Source organism: Macrosteles quadrilineatus, unplaced genomic scaffold (genome assembly GCF_028750875.1).
Source record: "Macrosteles quadrilineatus isolate MER2022 unplaced genomic scaffold, UCM_ALF_1.0 Scaffold_8__2_contigs__length_117827958, whole genome shotgun sequence".
Taxonomy (NCBI): Eukaryota; Metazoa; Arthropoda; class Insecta; order Hemiptera; family Cicadellidae; genus Macrosteles; species Macrosteles quadrilineatus.
The window spans coordinates 12,324,174-12,347,280 of NW_026542601.1; the positions used below are offsets into that span (position 1 = coordinate 12,324,174).

Genomic DNA, 23,107 nt, shown 5'->3' on the forward strand with positions numbered 1-23,107 from the left:
AACAAAGATCAAACGTAATTTAACTTAAACCCTAATGACACTGACCAACTCTGGAACTCAATGAATTGTACCTCCGTTTTATAAACGAATATGGTATATGCAACAATTTGTAAGTCGCTGCCTACAACTTTAAATGTTTCTGCCAAAAATGTAATGTAATTCAAGCTAATCAAGTTTCTCCTATTAGCCTCTGTTGACGCCGAGGTCACGGACGAGCGGCAGAAGGAACTGGTTCCACGGACATGCGCAGTTTATTGAACCAGTTCAATATGACTAGAGGCGGCGGAAATGTACGTGGCATAGGCGGACGAGAAAAAAGAGCGGTCCTAAAGTTGACCCCTGGGGAACGCCGACAATTATGTATAGCCCAAGGTGATGGGCATGATGGATAGAAGACCTTCAAATATAAATAAGAATGGACTTGTTGAACCATAGAACCAATGTGAATAATTCTTGATCTTCGTTAGCTAATTAATAATAGTTTTTGACTCGCTTTAGCATGAGTATGGACAATTTTTCTCCGAGGAAATTTGTTCTTATAATTTGTTGCTCTTCATTCTGTTCTCCAGTTTGGTAACAACACTATCGACCAAACTATTTAACACAGGTTGAACGCTTGTATTTCTCACCTAATAATTAAAAGGTAGTCTGTTCGGCTTTGAACCAGTATCTTTTTGATGTCCCTAAACTGAACCAGTCTGAACCCAGATGCTTTTGATAATTGGGCTTCCAAAAAATTGTTCTAGCTGAAGAAGCATCTAAATTTAGTCAGTATGGCCTGTCGACATCTACCATGGCTTCGTTCATCACTAAACAAATCAAAACAAATAGAAAATTCCAAAAAGAAGACAACAAGAAGAAATAAGTTGAAAATTAGTAGGGAGTCGAGAGGAGCAATAAAAAAGAAGGCCCAAAAATAGAGGGGTCGCCGGAATGGTCGCCCCCGGAAACATCACCCCCCAGGCTAAACGTGACGTCACGATACCAGACAACCAGCTGGTATAAAATATATGTCCGCGACCGGAATCATACCCCCCCAAGGGCTTGACAAGTAATTTATCAAAGTCTAGTTGATACGAACTAATTATGTTATTAATTTTAATTCAAACAAGTTGAAACGGAAATCTATGTACACCCCGGAATCGTCCCCCCCTGAAACGCTACCCCTAGTAGGGCTGAGCTGCTCGGCAGCCTACCTGCTGCCCGTCAGCCCGTCCTCCCTAGTCCATTGTTCTGAGGCCGAGGGTCGGCCGCTCGTTCATTAGGCCTATTATTGTCGATTGGACAACAGCTTTTCCACAGAATAAAATTGCAGACCCTGTGGTGGAATATTTATCAGTAGATTTAGATGTGTATGAACTTCTAAGACAACTAAATAATACGAGCAAAGATTGACTTTCAAAATGATTCTTTTAGACTTAATTCATAAAAAAACTACCAACGATAATGCGTAAAGTATACATTTTTTTCGGTTGCATTAAATAGTAGTTATACTTATCAACATCAGTAAACTTAAGTTACACCCTATGGTAATTGTTAAGCAACACATTTGTTAAAAATAGAATAATTGCTAAATGTATTAAAAATGAATCGCATTGCTTTAGGTTTGGCCCCGATTTAATTAATAATTTGAAAATTGGAAACAGATTATTAAATAAGAATAAACATAATAATATCTTTTAGGGGATTAATCCCCTAAATTCAACGAAATAATTAATTGTTAGTAATTACAAATATGTAAATGATACTATTCTAAAGGTTATGCCAAAAAGTACCTTAATTCAGAAACAGCCTAGGCTAGTTTCATATCACTGGAATAGACTCAAAATTATAATGAAAGTATAATAAAAATATCAGAATAACTTTAAAACGAGAAGAGGACTTGCAATCAGTGTTGATATACCAATAAATTAGTTTTGTTATAAGATGTATATGTTTAGAAAACCTTTTTGCTACTGAAGTTTGCAAAATTATGTTTCATAATTACTAAGGGGAATATATACGTGAGTTCAAATTTTTAATATGTAATCAAAATTTTAAATGTTGAGCTGTAAACTTGTATTACATCGCTTAAACGATAATAACATTCGTATATACTCCAATTAATGTATCACAAAGAGCCAACTACTGTATAATTAAAAATACCCGCGCCGGCCACCACAGCAAACCTGCAGACTAAGCGAATTTCCATTTGCCTGATTGGATTTACGCTAAAATGTCTCTGTAGTTATCACATTTATTCCCTATTTAAATAACATTAGTTCAATATATATCAATATCAATTTATATGGGGACGCCACCTAGGTGCGTATTTTAACCCAAATATGAGTGTAGAATGGTGTAAGATGATTGTGTAGCTTTTTTACTGACTGTATCAGCTGTTTCATTGGCCAGGATCATTTATTTAAAGCCCGATGATCAGGAACAGCTGGGTCCAGTTTTTAACCATCAAAGTTTAACGAGTACTTAGGTTTGCTGCTACAGGGAGGGTAAAAAGGTGTTTTTTTTTTGTAAAATGATAATAGTTTAGTATGAAATGAATGCATTTTCCAAATTTGATTAAAATATGTATATAAACAAGCAAACTACAACAGTTTACTTATTCTAAGTATAACATGGACAATTTAAATTTAGGCCTACAGATTTTTGGAATTTTCTAGGCGCATAATTAACGCTTCAATATACTAAATTATATGCTTTTTTTAAGCTCTACAAAATGGTTTATAAATAAATTGCTAAATTTTAAGTTTTTAGTGTCAAAAATGGGAAACCCCAATTTTTACCCTATAAAACCCCCCATAAACCCCCGTTCCCTTGGTTCGATCATGCTGGTTCGCGAACTCGTTCGATTAAACGTAGGTTTACACACTTGTACCAAATTTCATCAAATTTATGAATTTGAACTGATGTTGTTTTTGGCATCTAGGGACCTCAAAACGAAAAAGTAAATCGGTCCCGGGTCCAGGTCTTACTATGAGTACTACAGTAATAGCTTATTCCCTATAGGGGAAATTCGCTAAAACAAATTTAGGATTTTGTAACAAAGTTTGGAAGACTGAAGACAGGTACTTAAATTGAGAAATAAATACACACAATGGGTACTAAATCGTCTATTAGGCCTCTACATTTTAATTATAAAAAAGAAAATACAAAAATATAACTGAATAAAAATGTAATATTCTACAAAGTGTCAAGGAATTTATACTGTACAAACTTCATTTACAATATAATTTAAAACAATAAAATATATAAAAATCAAAATCAAGAGCACAAAAAGAAGAAAAAAGCATAAAGAAAAAATAGGGAATGTTTTTTGTGTTACGCCCTTTAAATTTGTGTGTTTCGTTTCGTATTCTTATTTGTATTTCTTTTTATAAATACACATGTTGCTACTGTAGTACCTTTACCTATTTGGTAGTGTTTGGACGCCTTCTTATATGGGAAAAGGTTGAAAAATATGTTGATAATATTTCAAATTATCAAATCAAATACTTAGTCATTTTAACTACGTAAAAAATAATGTAAGTAAATAATTAAATATATTTTCTTAAATCGTTTTTGGTAACAAATAAATCATTAAAAACCTGGTAAACATTAAAGACCAAGAGCACAACAAACAAAGAAAGCAAAAAGAAAAATAATGTGTTTCCTAAATGAAAAATGGCTTTAATAAAAAAAATTACGTTTTAAGTTGTAGGTAGAATATGCCTACGGTTATCTGTAAATATCAACCTATGCTCTTATTTAAGATTTCCTTCTGACTCCTTGCGGGATGTCCCCATTATATGACAGAAAACTTACAGTCTTTAAAACGTTGTTTTTAGGTATGGTGTTTATGTGCCAAATCTTATTGATTTATCTATTGCCGTTTTGAAAATATTAAGCCCATGCGGGACTTTATAAATACACTCTGTATATGTGACCGTGAGCGCGGTAACTCGGGCAACAACGCTGCGAGTTTGATGAGATTTGTTACAAACGTGTACGCCTAATTCGTGAACCAGCATAATCGGACTATGGGAACGGGTGTGTCTGAATTGCGAACACCTCCAAAATGCTGGAGACTGAACATAAGTCGCCAAGATTGCGCACAAATATTCGGAATCGGGGAAAATGAATGAGTCACTTGTAATTTATGGAAGATTTAATACAACTGTTTTAAATGTAATGTTTTAAGACTTGGCTTGGCATGTACAAAAACGCAAAGAGTGGAAAAGTAAACGGATAAGCAAGAATCCATATGGGTGGGTTTCATCGATTTCCACTAGAGTGTGCAATTAATTGTGATATATTATATTTTTAACCGTGACAGAGTTTTTTTATCATTTCAGGATTCTGAATCAACCACTTTCGCTATTTTCGTGATTTTTGTGTTGAAATAAATATAGTTTTCAAAGGAAGGGAATGTCAATGCCATGATTTCATTTTTTTTAGTTTATTTTTTCTAGTCTAGCAGCCGACGCTAAAAATTTAAAGTCGTTTCAGTGCTGTTTTAACTAACAGTTGTTCAAACTGTCATTGACGTTTTTATGTTACAGTTACTATCGTCGGTGTTTGCCCGCATACTGTTTCAATTTAAAATGTTGTTTTTTCCTACCGTAATGGATCTTCGTATTCAGGAAATCTGTAGATTTGAACTATACATCTCTAATACTTCTACCCTTGGGTAAAATCAAGATTTGTCTGAAATCAAATCTGTGTAAGTAGGCCTATAAGTTTATGCCATGAAAGTTATGTCATGTTTGTAGAATGTGTGTAGTCTGTCGATATACCAAAATTTTGAGGGTTATAAAAATGTGAAACGAAGTAGCAGGTCTCTAGAAAACACTGGGGAAAATCCGCTACCATATTTTGAGCTGATTTTATTGTTAGTGCAACTTCAGAGTATACTTTTTACAAATTACATTAACATTTTCAAAATCTGTTTAAAACTCTATGAGGCGTTCTGTTCACATATTAACCCCTTCCAAATTAATTAAATACATAGGCTAGATAACACTGATAATTATGAATTATGTTAATGTACGAATTATGGTAAAAAGTTGATACTGACTTTAGTAAATAACTAACTAAACTTTTCCTTAACTATGTTAAACAAACGTATTTGGCTCAGGTATTCTTGGAAGGGATACCTGAAGTGGGGAAGTCTCAGCTATTTTACAAAAAAATACTTCCCGCTATAAATACAGTTGCACTCTACGAATTAATATTCTGCAAATTACAGACGAATTCCATAAATCAATACTCTGAGAATAGCGGATACCATACTTAGGATTATGTTCTCTTGCACATTTTTAAGTTATACATATTAATATTCTGCGAACTACAGGTATATTTAAATGTGTAACTTTCAAAACAATGGGTGACCGATCATGGAATAACTGTACTACTTCAATGTCAATTTAGTTATTTAATATCAGCAGTGTGAAATCATGAAATAAAGTGAATGAATAAAGTGAATAAAGTGAATAGGTGGTGACACTGTTGCTTGCTTCTCTGTCACCGCAAACGTAAACAGTGTGAGCTTTTTCCTGTTTATTGCCGAAGAAACTAACCAATATTTACTTTCTAAATTCTTTTTACGGGAAAGAGTCCTTCACCAATATCAAATCAGGAATATTCTCAATGCATTTATTTTACCATAAAATCCAGACAATTATTTAAATGTATATCATATACAGCATTTATTGATCAATGTTTACAATTTAAGAACTAGGAAATGTGAATCCACGTGTTTCAAATACATTTTATACGTTGACGGAAAAAACTATATGTAATTAATACATCATTTAATGTATAGAGTTAAGGGGGAATGTCTAGAGAAAGCACAATATCAAAGTGTTAATTTGTATTTATCTTAATATCCACAACATTTGCGTAATAATACCAAATCCTTCCCATTCTTGCGAGTTCAGTTGAGCGGTGGTAAATGGGACAGTCTCTACCCTTGTGAACAATAGCTGGCTCGAGTCACGAGCCCAACCCCTACAGCAGGTATACCGGGGGTGATCATGGCAGGGGGGGACCTTTCCGGGGTGTGCATTTTGAAAACGATCGGGGTTAGCGTATCCGGTTAACATCAATTGTAATTAGAAAATCTGGTAATTGTATATGATAAGTGAATATAATTATCTAATTAATACGCAAACTCAAAAATAACTCGTCATATCGACGAGTGCATGCTGCAACTGAAATTGAGTGTCCGCAGCCGGAAACATCACCCCCCGGTCTCTGACGTCATTATGACGTAGGGGGGTGATGTTTCCGGGGGCGACCTTTCCGCGTCCCCAAATAGAGCCTTGGTGGACTCCATGACGAGCGCCCAAATTACCTCCACGCCCAGAGCCTCCAGTGGGACGACAGGGATGTCAGTGGGACAGAGAATCCGTTTCCGACAGACAGACAGACGGACTTTCCCGCAGTTGGATGATTACGGGTGTAATGACCAGCCTGGAGCACCAGTGGGTGTGATTCTAGACCAACTCTGGGAGGAGAAATTCGAAATAGAACAAAAGTTAGCCTTTTTTCGTCCTAGGCTGTATGAGTGAACGGGTTTCCATATGAAATCTTCTTACTCCAATGCTAGCGATTATGTGGATCATACACCAACCAAGAATTGAATAGTGCGTATTGGGATCAGTCAACGAAGTGCGAGAGGCGGCGGAACTGTGACGCGTGAATGATCTATCTAGAAAGGTATCTGGCATGTAGGAGATAATGACCTGGACAGCAAATGACGGTCATTTGTTGCTATCAACAATCGCAGCAGAGCCGGTCTGTCTGTATGTGAGGTTCATTGACACCCAGTGTCCAAGAGACCTCTAGACCTCCCTGTCAGTTCAGTGTAGAAACCCCGCCCATGATACGTCTGTAAACAAACACAAGGCAAAACTTGATGAATCCAACGGAAAACTAATTGAATGATATGTCAATAATGTATTTTTCAACCAGTTGACACTTACAGCAAAGACTAATGACCGTTGCTATACCCTCCCTGAGCGTGTGTAGGTTTTGTTTCGGGGCTGAAGGATAATTTCTTCACATCACTTTTGTTCCGGGGGTCAGCAGGTGGATTTGAGGGCCGGCAGAAACATCGCTTTTGTTTCGCGAGAGAGAGGGCTGCAGTCTACCTCCCCCAAATACTCTCTTTCGCTCTCCTCCTAATTCTTTCTTTAAATTATTGATATTTTTGCTATGGAGAAAATTATAATATAACGAGTTTTAAAGCCAGCATGAAAGAAAGAATTAGGAGGAGCGCGAAAGAGAGGAATTGGGAGAGGGATAGTAGGCCTACAGCCCCCTCTCTCGCGGAACAAGAGAGATTTTCGTGGAACAAAAGCGATGTTTCGGCCTGCCCCGAAATCTACCTGCTGAACCCCAGAACAAAAGTGGTGTAAATAAATTAGCCTTCTGACCCCCGGAACAAAAGTAATGTAAAGAAATCAGCCTTCAACCGCGGAACAAAAGTGATACAGTCCTCCCTGAAGGCACCGAAACGCCAAATAATTTATGACTCTAACACGTTTCATCAGCACCTGTATAACATCCAATAACATAATCGTTGCGTCTGCATTAACACACAGTGCGTGAGACCGTAATAAACATACTTTGACAATGTAACTCCCACACCCGACGCCGAACATAGAAAGCTGCTATTGGGAAAAGACGAGAGAAATTATCTGAAAAGCAAACAATGTTTCATTAGTTCTCTCTGTTATGAGTTATGTCTGGCCGATCATTCTCAGCGGCGCTTTAGTTTTAATTGGATTTTTTTGTGGAGTTGAAATTCAGGGGGAAGTTAATATTTATACAAGGGGTGGGTTTAAGAGGGAACTAGGTTAATATTTATTTGTCACAAGGATGATCATCGAGTGAAGCGCAGTTTTTGAAATGTCTTCAGATTTATCGACTGTTGGTGCTAGTTTCGAAAAAGTAAAAAGCTTCTTGTTTGAATAATATAAGGGAATAAGAAGTATAACATAATAGTATCCACATTTGTTGGTTTCATTTTTTCATGCTATAAAATGTGAGTGCAGATGCAATTACAGTAGCATTAAAAAGTGGAATTACTTTCACAAAAGTTGTTTTCATCACTCTGTATTCGAAAATAGCCCATTTCCATACAGCTGAGATCTTCGAAATTCGTCAATTTCCATACACCAAATACAGATAGTGATCAGCTGACTTTTCCTGACATTACTTTCGCTACACAAACAATACTTTACCTGACATCATTAAAAGTTACAACTGAATTTTTTATTTTTTTTTATAAAAAATAAGTTTGGTGAAGTAGTTTTTTTTTCATCGTGATGAAAAGTATCGTTCAATACTCGTCGCGAAAGTTCCATTTTGTGACTAGTAGTGAAATACACTATTTTTGAGATATTCTTAATTTGTAATTTTTAGTTGAAAATAGCTAGTACCTAAAATATATGAAAATACTATTGTGTTGAATAAAGGCTGATATCTGGGTATACACATCAAACAGCCATCACGTCCAGCATTCGTTTAAAGTTAAGGATTTTATGTGTGTAAACCTAAGATTTGTCGAATCTATGAGCAATTAATATTGAATGAAAACACACTTAAAAAAATGAAATTACACTTTTTGGATTTTGTGAACACTCCCATGAATCTTAGCCTATCTGCGGGCAAACTACGCATCGGGTTTTATACCAGAAGGCACCAAGGTTTTACATTATTGATTAACCCAATATGTAACATATTTTTGAATCATTGAAAGTGAACCTAACACCTCAAAAAATAGTGAAGCCGGTTTCACTCGATTTGCAGCCGTTCAAAAAATACTAGGTGGCGTTTGCAGAGGTATCCACAACATTGAGCGGAGTCATCACGGTTCATATTATATTGTTTTTGTCATACTGCAGTAAAAACAGTAGTTTTTAATGCATGCGTTGCGGGTCTATAGTAGCATTTTTACTCTTGAGGGAGTAAAAATAATGTTTAGCCTCTATGGAGTAAAAATCATCTGTTGTCAACTCAGTTGTAAATTTCTATTGTAAACGATTGCATGTATCGAAAATATGTATCGATTCGTGCTTCGTAATAATTTTAACCTACAGTCTACAGTCTCTTCCCATAGCATTTTAGCATTGCAGATACATTAATCCATTCCCAAACTCAACACTACTCACCTTTACTACTTCCGTCATCACCCCCTACTTCGTGGACCTGTTTCCCTCTCTTCCCATAGCATTTTAGGATTGCAGATGAGATACATTAATGTAATTGCCAAAGACAGTTCCCACACTCTGCACTGCAAGCCTTACTACTTCCTTCACCATTTCCTACGTCGTGGGGCCTGTTTCCTTCCCTTCTCATAGCATTTTAGGATTTAAGATACATTAATCTAACGCCCACAGACGTTTCTCACACTATGCTCATACTTTACTACTTCCTACTTCCTACATCGTGGACCTGTTTTCATCACTTTCCATAGCATTTTAGTATTTTAGATACCTTAATCTAATTGCCACAAACATTCCCCACACTCCGCACTGCAAGCCTTACTACTTCCTTCACCATTTCCTACGTCGTAGGGCCTGTTTCCTTCCCTTCTCATAGCATTTTAGGATTGAAGATACATTAATCTAACGCCCACAGACGGTTCTCACACTATGCTCATACTTTACTACTTCCTACTTCCTACATCGTGGACCTGTTTTCATCACTTTCCATAGCATTTTAGTATTTTAGATACCTTAAACTAATTGCCACAAACATTCCCCACATTCCGCACTGCTAGCCTTTACTACTTCTTTCACCATTTTCTATGTCGTGGGCATGCTTCCATCTCTTCTCATAGCATTTCAGCATTGCAGATACATTAATCTAACTGCTACAAACTGTTACCAGTTCCCACACTCCGCACTGCTCACCTTACTACTTCCTTCACATCTTCTTACGTCGTGGACCGGTTTCCCTCTCTTCCCATAGGATTTTAAGATTGTAAATATCTTAATCTAATCGCCATAAACAGTTCCCACACTCCGGACAGCTTGCCTTGACTACTTCCTTCACCACTTCCTACGTCTCGGACCTGTTTTCCTCCCCTCCCATTGCATTTTAGGATTGCAGATCCCTTAATTCAATAGTCATAAACAGTTCCCACACTCCAGACAGCTTGCCTTGACCACTTCCTTCACCGCTTCCTACGTCTCGGACCTGTTTCCCTCCCCTCCCATAGCATTTTAGGATTACAGATCCCTTAATTCAATCGTCATAAACAGTTCCCACACTCCGGACAGCTTGCCTTGACTACTTCCTTCACCGCTTCCTACGTCTCGGACCTGTTTTCCTCCCCTCCCATAGCATTTTAGGATTGCAAATCCCTTAATTCAATCGTCATAAACAGTTCCCACACTCCGGACAGCTTGCCTTGACTACTTCCTTCACCGCTTCCTACGTCTCGGACCTGTTTTCCTCCCCTCCCATAGCATTTTAGGATTGCAGATCCCTTAATTCAATCGTCATAAACAGTTCCCACACTCCGGACAGCTTGCCTTGACTACTTCCTTCACCGCTTCCTACGTCTCGGACCTGTTTTCCTCCCCTCCCATAGCATTTTAGGATTGCAGATCCCTTAATTCAATCGTCATAAACAGTTCCCACACTCCGGACAGCTTGCCTTGACTACTTCCCTCACCGCTTCCTACGTCTCGGACCTGTTTCCCTCCCCTACCATAGCATTTTAGGATTGCAGATCCCTTAATTCAATCGTCATAAACAGTTCCCACACTCCGGACTGATCGAATTTACTTCCTTCACCACTTCCTACGTCACGGACCTGTTTCCCTCCTTTCCTATAGCATTTTAGGATTGCAGATACCTTAATTTAATCGTCATAAAAAGTTCCCACACTCCGGACTGATCGCCTTGACTACTTCCTTCACCACTTGCTACATCGCGGACCTGTTTTCCTCCCTTCCCATAGCATTTTAGGATTGTAGATACCTTAATCTTATCGTCAAAAACAGTTTCCACACTCCGGACAGCTCGCCTTGACTACTTCCTTCACCACTTCCGACGTCGCGGACCTGTTTTTCTCCCTTCCCATAGCATTTCAGCATCGCAGATACATTAATCTAACTGCTACAAACGGTTACCAGTTCCCACACTCCGCACTGCTCACCTTACTACTTCCTTCACCTCTTCTTACGTCGTGGACCGGTTTCCCTCTCTTCCCATAGAATTTTAAGATTATAAATATCTTAATCTAATCGCCATAAACAGATCCCACACTCCAGACTGCTCGCATTTACTTCCTTCACCACTTTCTACGTCACGGACCTGTTTCCCTCCTTTCCTATAGCATTTTAGGATTGCAGATACCTTAATTTAAACGTAATAAAAAGTTCCCACACTCCGGACTGCTCGCCTTTACTACTTCCTTCACCACTTCCAACGTCACGGACCTGTTTTCCTCCTTTCCTATAGCATTTTAGGATTGCAGATACCTTAATCTAATCGTCATAAAAAGTTCCCACACTCCGAATTGCTCGCCTTTACTACTTCCTTCACCACTTCCAACGTCACGGACCTGTTTTCCTCCCTTCCCATAACATTTTAGGAATGCAGATACCTAAATCTAATCGTCATAAACAGTTTTCACACTCCAGACTGCTTAACTTTACTACTTCCTTCACCACTTCCTACGTCACGGACCTCAAGCTAGTGTCGTCATTTGATTATAATTATGATCCATACCGTTTCTGTTCTAATATCTGTGGAATAATGCTATCAGCTATTTCTTTATCTACTGCATTCAAATGTCAACAGCTGATCATATGTCTTTGTTTATGTGTCAAATACTGCTTCCATAAGGATTACATTGAAACTTTGAGACCCAGTGGGGCGGATTCCTGAGAGACCTTTTTAACGCCATATAGATGTTGGCACTCACCGATATGGTCTTAATCACCATACAAAATTTGAAAACGATTGATTCAGCCGTCTAGGAGGAGTTTGCGTATTACGAAATGCATAAGAGTCGACGTATAAGAGCTTCGCTCGCTTCGCTCGCTTCGCTCGCTCCGCTCAATTAAAACTAAATATGAGTTTATTGTTTTTTCGTCATTTTTAATTTTCCACATATTTTTCGCGAACTAGTGACTGGTTCTCAAAAAACATAATTATACTTGCATTCATCAGTTTTCACTTTACATACAAAATAATAATAGTGACCCAAAATACAATCATTCCCCCATCGTATATAACATCTCTAAATTACTAAATCGTGATATCGCTACGATATCGCTACACGCTGTTAAGACAGACACCTTCCCTTGCAAAATATCGCTGTAACTCATCTCCGGGATATCGCATGGATTAGAAACTTGCTGTATATTCATGCGGTATAAACTAAAGCTGTTCTATATGAGCGACGTCGGGTTATTAGAAACCGATATAAATTGTGCGCATGAATAGTCATGAAGGAATTAATCTGTTTTGCCTTTCAGCAAGGTTTGTTTTGTAAAATTTTTAATTTATTTTAATTGCAGTTGTGGTGGTCATTTTTGGGCGCGTAATTATTGGCAACAGTTAGCCAGGGTGAGATAAAATAACACTATAGTGTGATTAATCTTCATAATTTAAATGTTAAACAGTTATGTCGGAAACACACTACTTGTTAAACCCATTTGGATAGTCAATTAAAATTGCAGCAATTTATGATTACTATGTTTAGGGGTAGGAAAGGATTTTTTTCAGCAACATCTTGTAAAACACAGAAAGTTGATCACGAGTAGGATCCCCGAGGAAAATGCAATTTAAATGTACGATAAATATTACTTAACAATATCGTTTCTCCAAACGAAACCGATTCAAATTCTCACCTCTGATTGACAACAATCATTAAGCTTTCACTCGTCACTTTCGAGTTCGATTACATAGATAATCGATATGTGCCATTCGATACTCGAGGCGTTGTTTGCTTGATGTATGCGGTCGTGCGAAAGTACACCTCCAACAACAAATGATTGCTGTTGAAATCGATTCCGATTCGCAATTGTAAGCCTTCGGCGAGTTTTCCCTAACTGATTGCAATGTTGTGCGTCCTCTGGTGACCGAGCTGAGCTCAGAGAAGGGTAGTTTATTTTCTTTCATAAAAGGTTGACGTGCTAGTCTAGTCTAGGTGTTAAGTCTAGTCAGGTTATTTTTTATGAATACATGGACAACGTATGTTCACATTTTGGAATATAAAAAAACAGTATTTACGGTTTAATTGGAAAATATTTAAGGCGATTGATTTTTTATTTAAATGTACCCAATATTTGTCCTCAAAATGCCTGCTTGAAATTAAGGTAGATAATAATGTTCGAAGTTTTGTCCAATACCTCAACGATACGAAATATTACCTCTAAAGTTATTTGTAAGGATTTTGACATACATAGTATGTTGTCATCTGGCTCATTTATACGACTTTAGGTTTCTCTTAGACCAGTTAATCCGAATTTAAATTACATGACTTGACAGTAAACACGATAGATGACTTGCATAGTAATTTTTTAGGTTTGTTTTAAATCAAAGTAGTTATATTAACTATTATCATTTGACATTTCGTGATAATTTTAGATATTAGTCGACGATATGCTACTTTTAAATCATAACAGAACAGACTGTGATGGTTCGAGTAACAGTAGTACATAACCTCGTATTTATTGATGACACTATAGTATGATCTGTACAACACAAGCATGGCGAGCATGTAGTGGACAACAGTGCAGTGTGAGTGGTTACTACGTGCACTGCATACACATCCTACATGTTACATTGTCAGCATCAGCAGGCCTACAACAGTTACTCTGACTGTCACTGCAGAAACCGGTCCTATAGTTGTAGCATCGTGTTGTCATTGAACTTTCGTTTTATTATTTCAAGGTAGCACCCTTAAAAAAACCCCTGCCTTTTCGTTATTCCTTGTAGTAAGGATAATATCTCATAATTTGTCTTTATCTTTTCATGAATCAGTATTGTATGGTGTGCAATTCCTCTAAAAACAACTATTTTACCTTTCTTTGAAGACAAGTTCACTAATATGGAAAAATACATGTATTTTGTTATCATTGGACAAGTGAAATGTAACACTATGTAGCTTATAATAACATTTACATACGACAGTTTTTTAAAGTAGCCGTTTCAGTTCAGTTCTTAAAATTGAAAAGTTTTACATAATAGCATTGTTTACATACATAACGGCATAGTTTTACTTAACAACACGGGTAATTGAGGTCCAAGGATTGAGAGAGAAGAAGTAAAATTGTAATGCTTCGACTTCAGCTAATCAGCTGTTTACCAATTTAATTGTTAGCGATTGGTGCAAAATTAGTGATTGTCACAGTGAGTCGTTGCATCGATGTCAGTGGCAATGAGAGGTTATAAGCGAAAACATAACCTCTCTCAGAAGTTTTGAGTAACGATTATTAGTAATTAAAAACCGGTCGTATGTAAAGTAGTGTACGCAACTCGCGTGAATAGCGTTAACAACCTCGCCAAGGCTCGTACCTTAAATTTTATACTCGTGTCGTTAACACTATTACTATATTTACGTGATCATTGCGTTAACTAATTTATTTTACGCCAACATTATATTTATAAATAAAATATTTGTGGTAATTATATGCCCTTTTTTGTTTGAAAATCAGTATGTTCACGCCATAGAAACATACTCCCTTGGGTTCACACCTAATCCTCTCGACGGCGTTACGTAAACTCATTTTTCGAACTCTAATTTCACTTGGAAGCTACCTCGAGATAAAATACAACGTAATGCATGTCGTGCACAGGTTACACGTCAGTACCAGTACCTCGGGAACAGCTGTAACAGGTTCCGACTGTCACTGTAACGACAGTAACCGGTTGCGGTCTGGTTCTGGTCGTAGTTGTGAACTTGACCCAAACCAGTTACCAGGTTTATTGGTTGGATTATCACCGTGAAACGTGGAACGCTCTGTAGCGGTCCGTGACATTCAAAGTTTACAGTTGTCAGTTAAGTGTGATTAAATCGCAGATGCGGGCAGCAGAACTGAACTGGCGGAGTTGTACTAGTGACCTTTGATGTGAGAAAATAAGAATAAGAGATGTTGATTTTTCTTTGAACTTGACAACTTGATAATTGTAAATTACACATCTGCAACAAGAATCATAAGACCACTGACCAGCTTCTAAAATAACATTCAGAAGTAGGCCTACACATACATAATAGAATACAATGTTATGAATGAACTGATGGTTAATCAATCTCAACTTTAGAAAACTTTTAGTAACTCTCTCCGGACCAAAATCTGGTTGTACATAATATGCTGATATAGCGATAGTGTCAGCTCTTTTCCTGGGTATTTCCTTCATTAAATTACTCATATTCATACTGTATGTATGATAGCAGTTATCCAAAGCAAATATCTGAATTTGATCAAGTAGCGTTGACTTTGAAACAATGGTATTTGCGGGGTTGGTTATTGGAACATGGGTTAAAAGAAGGACACAGCCGGGTTAAAATTATGAGTAGTATACGAGTTCGTCTAACCAAGTTCGTCTTTTCCCATCTATTCCGGCTGTTCGTTTCACGTTACATATTTCCAAATAATGATTTGGGGAGCGAGCATGGTCTAGTGGTTAGAGCGTGGGACTTCGGTCCAAAAGGTCCCGGGCTCAAATCCCGCCAAATCACCAATGGATTTTATCTAAGTGGTAATGCCGCAACCCCTAGGTCTGGCCTGAAGTAATGTGAAAAACAATTCCAGGCTCATGCCTAGCGTTTGAGCGTCCTAGGTAAAAATTATGAATTGATCCAGTGAACGTGATTGGACAGTCACAGATTCCTCATATTTATAAGAAAAGCACCTGTTAAGTGAACATAAATTCCCATAGGCCTTTGACACATTGTCAGCCCAAGTCGTGTCTTTTAACCGTGTAACCCCTCAGACAATGTTGTTGAGCCTCGGATACTCGAATGTCTCATTAACATATCGCGTGTCTGGGCATTCGACCGACGTTCTCATTGTTCTACACTTCCACCTGACCAATCACGAAGAAACGTTACCTTGCTAAGAACATTTCATTCCAATTCAATAAATTGTCAGCCGATTAAGTGAATAGTTTTCTGATAAGGGATTAATCCATTTTACCTTTTACTGACGCTCATTTTATTTAGAAATGTGTAACTGTTGAGGGGATTCATGTACATATGAGTAAGCGTTCTTATCTTCTACGGTAGAAGTTCCATTTGTTAGCAAGATTCAGAACGTAATTTTTATCATGAATGTCGGGTACAGTATCATTGTTATTAGCATGAATCTTTGGCAGTTTATTTGTACGTAGAGAAAGAATCTTGAAATCAAAATATCGGTGAACTCCTCTTTGGAACCACTTTACTAAAATGAATTCTTATAGTACACGTCTTCTAATCTGAAGTTCGCTGGTAAAATACCATACCAGATCGATACTGGATCTAGTTGCCATTGCCATTGGCATATCAGTTAATGCTGATATTTGATAACATATTGACTTCACTAGTAACCGAACCAGGGATAAGACCGTTCCTTCAAAACTTAAGACGTCAATGGCATTAATAAACACAAATAAAAATTCCAAACTTCAAAACTTGCAACTCCAAAACCCCTTGATGTCAGCAATTCACTTGAAATCTCTGAAACATGATCCTTTGACCCAATGAAATAACATATTCGCAAAATTGTGACATTGAGATCTCCATCTTAATTTCTTCATACGGCTTTCTACAACGCATGGTTAGAACACTAGAGGCCGTCTTCTGACAACGGTCAGTGCTCATCCTAAGCGACCTCTCTGTCTAGAAGGAAGCACCGCAGGGAAATAACGCCCAATAATAGATAGTCATCAACAGATAACATCAGAAGCTTTCACACTTCGTCATATGGGCAGATCGATGGTTGCGATATCGTCATCCAAATTAGCTGCTTGTGTCAGGTACTGTTCTTGTGTTAAGAAGATATTGTCTTTTGGGAAAGCAATTTCGCCGATGAAACGCTGTGTTCTTGGAGAGTGTATACGAGATCTTAAGATGGTGCTGAACAACACTCTAAAATAATGTTATAAGACTTCGAGTATACTCCTCACGCTTGCGAAGTGGAATACTGCTCGTACTGTAAGAAGATCGCCAATCGTTGCAAAAAACGAAATGTAATCGGAAACCAAGAATTCAACTTGATTGTTATCATATTTTCAAAAACCCAAGCCTTATAGCAATTTTTCCAAAGAATTAATCATCGCTGTAGTAGAGTTAGATGGAAACACAAGGTTCGATGTTTAATCTTGTATTTAGTAAGAACTGAATCTTAATTCTACGTGTTCTTTATACGAATGAAAAAATTTACAATCTTAATATTTAAATCATCGTCCTACTGTAATTATTTAACCCAATTCATTCGTTTTCCTGCAAATTGTTGGAGTTTATCAATTGGTATTTACTAATTAGGGGTTCCAACTATGTTTTATGCAAAAGTGATTAAAAAACGTCAGAATCCAGACGTAACATGTGTTACTAAAGGATGCACCTGCTTTTGTTCTGTCTCTTGGTCTGTACCGTCTTGCATCTCTCTCAGGACATCTGCCATCTCTGTCACACACTCAGACTCGTTGATTAGGCTACATTGTTGTCTGGAGACCCTACACACCTCTACACCTCTACACACGCCATAGACTACAATACGATACCACCAGCTTCCCTTGTAGAAGATGTTGATACTAGGAATCGTGCGTGGTCATTTATGGAGTTTTAAGTTTTCTTTCGGTTAATCTGGGTTAAGTAACTCTCCAAAGGAAATTATAGAAGACTAGCCACCCTATCACAACGGTAAGAGAACGCTTAAAGAAAATAATATAAGATTTTATTCACTCATAAACAAATGTCCACCAATGTTGATAAAATAATTTTCAAACACGTGGTTTGTACCAATTGGCGATTCTAAAATTAAGTGTATTCATAAGAACTAGTGTACCTGTTGCTCAAAATCGAGCAATTGTCAAGTACCGGCATTATACAGAAGTTATTTTAAAACTATATTAATAACAGTCATAATTTTTGATGAGTATGAAAGACCCAACTAAATGCTTATGTAACTAATTGAAATAGTCACAATATTTAATAGCTCTTTGAAATAATAAACGCTTCTTGTAAAAATATTTTGGCATTTTTTGGACCAGACCTTATTTTTTAGTCTTTTCTACAAATGTTTCCCAAATTATAGCTGTTACCAGTAAACATTTCTTGCATGTATTTATTTGATCTGACTTTAGGTAGGTTTACTTTACCACTGTGACAACATGATGTGTATATTCTTCATAGTTTTTTTTTTACTTCCAAAATAAGTTGCTTAGCATAACTGGCAAAAATAATTCATTTATCCAAGTGATTGTGTACCTGGATTCCTTACTGTGAGACCAGGCCTCTCCTCTACTCTTCTCATACGTATAATATTTCCTATTAATTGTTTTCTCCTCCTGTTTTCAATATTTCTCCTTTAAACTCGAGAAATTTTCCGTTCTTCTAACAAAACTGATTGTCTGTATAGATTTGTCTATAACCTCTTAAATATTACATTACAAACATCAATATTTACTCCCATCAAGCTGGTGAGTTTCTTTTTATATACAGCTGTTTTTGTTTTTAAATTTGTTTTCAATGTAATTCTTATGGGGAAAATGAGACCTTTGAGAGCGTCTCGTGCCCTTTAGGGTAAGAGTTTTAAAATTCTAAAACCTTTATGCAAAACTACGAATTGAGACGAATTATTTGGCACCTCAAACGTTAAAATCGGTCCAGAAATAAGGGAGGAGTTTTGTTCACAAAAAACAGCCCTCACGTATTAATATAAGAGATAACATAGACACTATGTAAGCCGTCAGGCTAGAGCCCTAGGAGAGTAGTAAAATAAAACAATACTACATGTCCCGTTATGAGTATATTGACTCTATTCATGGAAAAAATCAGCTCAATTGGTCAAGTAGATTTCACGTTATTGACATACTACAAAAATTCTCATCTATAATATAGTTCCATCCAAGTAATTGACATGATCATTAATCCACTGAAGTGTTACCAGGCTACTCCGATTCCCAGACATTATTTTTGGGGAAAAACAAACATTTAAACACAATACAATTTTATAAACTTTTTGAAAAAAGAAAGTGAAAATATTCCATGAAAATAAAGATTGTTTACAAAAATTTACAGTCAATAAGCTGTTGAATTACGCACTTAAAAGAAATAAAAACGCCCTATTCGCAAACTGTCAAAAATTATTTATGAAAACTAAAAACATAAACCTAACTGTAAATAATTCTATTCAGACATTTCGAACAGCCTTTACACCCTTAGTATCCAATTGTAAGTGGAAATTCCTCTTATCTATATAGTAGGTGTCAATCAGTTATTTCATCCTATTTATGGTATCGTGTTAATAACTATTAATAAACATTATGTCCAACACAGTTCATATAAGCAGCATTCACAAATTTGAAATAAATCACATCAAGCGATGTAATCAAATATTTACACCTTCTAGCAACTACGTAAGTTTATTTTAATCCTATCGTTGAAAATCTTGATCGATTATCTTAAAACTATTATATTTTTTAGCTGACTGTGCCGAAGAACTAGTAAAAAGACTCACTGATCGAACAAAAAGTGGTGGAGTAATTCTATGTTAAACAGATCAGGTTTCACCTCCCAAAAAGGTTGAAGGTATTAAACGGTTTTTGCTCGCCTCTCTTTAAGTATGGTAAATGGTACTGTGAGGATGCAAGGCTGCTTTTTACTGCCTTTCACACGATTGGAGTTCGGCAAAAACCCAGCTGATTATGCTGTGTACGAACAGTTCTTGTGAATAATTATCTGAATAACATGTTCTTCACACTAAATTGAAAGTATAATTTATTTTCACCACACTATGATGTTTTTTGCTGTATTACATATGTTAATTGGTGGCCGAAAGTTACGTTTTGCTGGCCATGCCAGTTGTCATCGTAATTTGGGGACCAAGCAGGTTTTTACAGGCCGGGGCCGCAAAATCAGCTGTCCGCTTACTTTCTTAAAACATGAATCTTCTATCTATATATTAATAGGCAAGCATGTTTCTTTAAAACCTTTTTTCTCAGCTCGTGTGCATCGTAGGGAAAATCTACGCATACCGTTGGAAAGCTATTTTCCTGTAGGTGTGCAGAATCCCTTTATAAATTTAAATAGGCTCAAAGATAAGCACAAAAAATAAGTTTAAAAGTTGTAAAAAATTAACATGGATCTTATGCGTTGCTATGCTGGTTACGAAATAACAACGAAATATAAACAGAAAATCAAAACAAATGGAGGAAACTCCAATCACATGTTTTATTTACAGTGTGGGGTGAAAATAGTTAAGTGAGTACATTACATATTTTTGGTCGAGTTTCGACCACTGGACGACCTCTCGTGCATGTTAAATACACAATCGAAATCCATAGCATTGCAAGAGAATTGTGTTATTGTCACCGTTGCCTAGCAACTATTTATTTTTATTTTTGCTGATTCCTCAAACTATTTCTTCCCATAACCTTAAAGTTGTATTTGAGTTGACTATCAGTGTGCATTATTATAGTGGTGAATAGTGGTAATAGGGTAAAGTGTGGTGAAAAATAGCGTTCGTACCACGGACCGAAATGGTTTTGCAGCTCTCGATCGATTTAAGTTCTCGACTTCGTCTCGAACTTAAAAACTATCTCGAGCCGGCAAAACCTCATTTTCGGCCCTAGGTACGAAATATACTATTTCAGTTTTTATCTAGTACGTAGTATATCATTCATACAACGTTTTAAGTGGAAATTACTCAGCTAAACCAAACAAGTAGAAATTAGTATACCGTATTATCGATATTTACTCAGTTAGTGTTAGTAATTATCAAAATACAATTCGGATACTTTGTGGACGGAGTTTAGAAAGAAACCCTCAAGGAAGACTGAAGAGCTATCAATAGATAAGTACTGGCCGCTATGTAATTTCGCTCGGAAGCAGAATTAAGATTGTTAACAGCAGATAAAAAGAGTAGTGGAACTAATGGCCACGGAATAACTATTTAAGTGCAAAAATTACTTGATGGAGGATATAAAACCTTATTTAATAGAGTACTGTTCTAAGTGTGTACTAACTAATGGTACTCCCAGGATGGTGAATATTTTTGTTGAACTTTTATTCTCAATACCAATTTTTACATTTTACTACCTGAAACCATTTATTAAACTTTCGCCTGTGCTTAGTCTATGCTGAAACGAAGAAAATTATTAGTCAATATAAGATATTTTGTGGGTGACGCATTCTCTTAATCTATTTACTAAGTAAAATGGAATATTGTAGACCGTTGAACACTCTTAAATGGTCCATTCAACTATGCCATTTTATAATAAAAATATTGGCTACAACTTGTAGGGGGTTTCTTCACCTGTTCTATTGGCTACAACCTTGTACGGAATTCCCTACCATATATATTTGTCTACTACATACGTTTTAACATCCCTAGCTGGGCCCAAGGCCTCTATGGTCGGCTGAAGGAAGATTTAGAACTAATCGGCAATTTTTACCAATATGAAAAACGAAAATTACACTGTTTATAAGCTAAGAGGTTTCTCCCAGATGCGAGCCTACGACATCACTGAAGTTCCAAGGCAATGCATGTACATTTTATGTAATCACCTAAATAAAACCCATAATTCGTTGATTGTTTAAATTCTGGCTATGGTAAGCTGAATTTGTATTTGAGGAATTATTTCGAACATTTTCTTCATTATCTTTTTATTTTCTTTGTCCGCTGATATATTCCAGCATGAACAGTAAAAACTAGGTTTTACTAGGTTGAACTCAGATCCTAACCTCAGGCGAGAAAACCCAGCCAGAGCTGTGCGATTTTTCTTTATGATTTATCAGCTTTGGTTGAGATGTTGAACTGATATCCGTATTCCGAATACTGTACCAAATTCTCACGTGTAGACGGGGTCAGATTCTATATCATAAAACTATCAGAATTGTGAAACTCTGCTCTTTACTAATAGTGAAGGAAAACGGAAAACGTCCGTAATTATCCCTCACAAAAATTAATGTCTTACCACTATTGAATGTCACTTCCCTAACCTCTACCATGTTCCACAGCCACGGCCGCCCCTCTACAACCCTGAGGACTACGCCATGTCGCTGCGTAAGTGGGGTCGCCGCCAAGAGGACACCAAGCCGGGCATCATCACCCTCAGCACCCCTCAGTCGGGGGAGATGAGCCTACGACAGTTCGCCTCAGTCACTGACCTGCTGAACAAACTCAAACTGGACCTCAAACTGGCCCTTAACAGGTAACAACACAAATGCAATACTAGGTGACATGCAGTGCAAACGCGCTCAGAGATATACGTTTGTGTGAAGTGTCCTTTTATTGTATGTTTCAACCCTTTGTAAGACCTCGACTAGGTATAGTATACATGCCCCTGCTACAACATTGATATACATCGTAGGTACTGTACATGCGTGGGTTTTCGGGGAAAATGTAAGCGTTTTGTTACGTGCTCTCCCCTACGTGTTTCAACTCTGCTGTTGTTGAAGACGTCAGCGCTCCTTTTGTCTCTTACTCTCTAGCTAGTATATGGCCCGAAAGTAAATATTATTTAACATTGCTTAAATGGGACTGTCTAAACCATGTAGCTCTAAACCTGTGTGCGTAAAAGCATTTTCCCTCCTCGCCCTAAAAAAAAAAAAACAAAACCATGTAGCTTTGATTCGGGCTAGCCACGTCATTGTGTTTATGATCCATATCGTTATAACATTTTTGCATTAGCAATACGAAGATCTGTAACTAACAGCGCACTTGAACACATAACACCACGTCCTGTCAATGAACGTGTTCTCTTCAAGTCTAATTTTGATCCGAACCAGTACAAAAAAAATGTATGAAAAAGTCCGAGTCAGTATAAAAAAGCTCTGTAAAACAGTGTTTTACCCTCAAACACTGCTCAAAAAACTAAGCTAAATCCCAAAGTTAGCATTCCACAAACAAGCTTTTTCACTACAACTTGCAAATGACAGCTCAGATAGTTGTGT

At 37.0% G+C, this 23,107-nt stretch overlaps 1 protein-coding gene across 1 annotated transcript in view; it reads left to right on the forward strand.

The window, feature by feature from the left end:
• Window positions 1–23,107, forward strand: part of LOC129000154 (uncharacterized) — a 68,875-nt gene that overhangs the window by 28,896 nt on the left and 16,872 nt on the right. Inside the window, exon 3 of the mRNA XM_054427088.1 lies at window positions 22,172–22,365. Within this exon, the coding sequence (XP_054283063.1) occupies window positions 22,172–22,365 (194 nt within the window). The remainder of the gene's footprint in view (window positions 1–22,171; window positions 22,366–23,107) is intronic.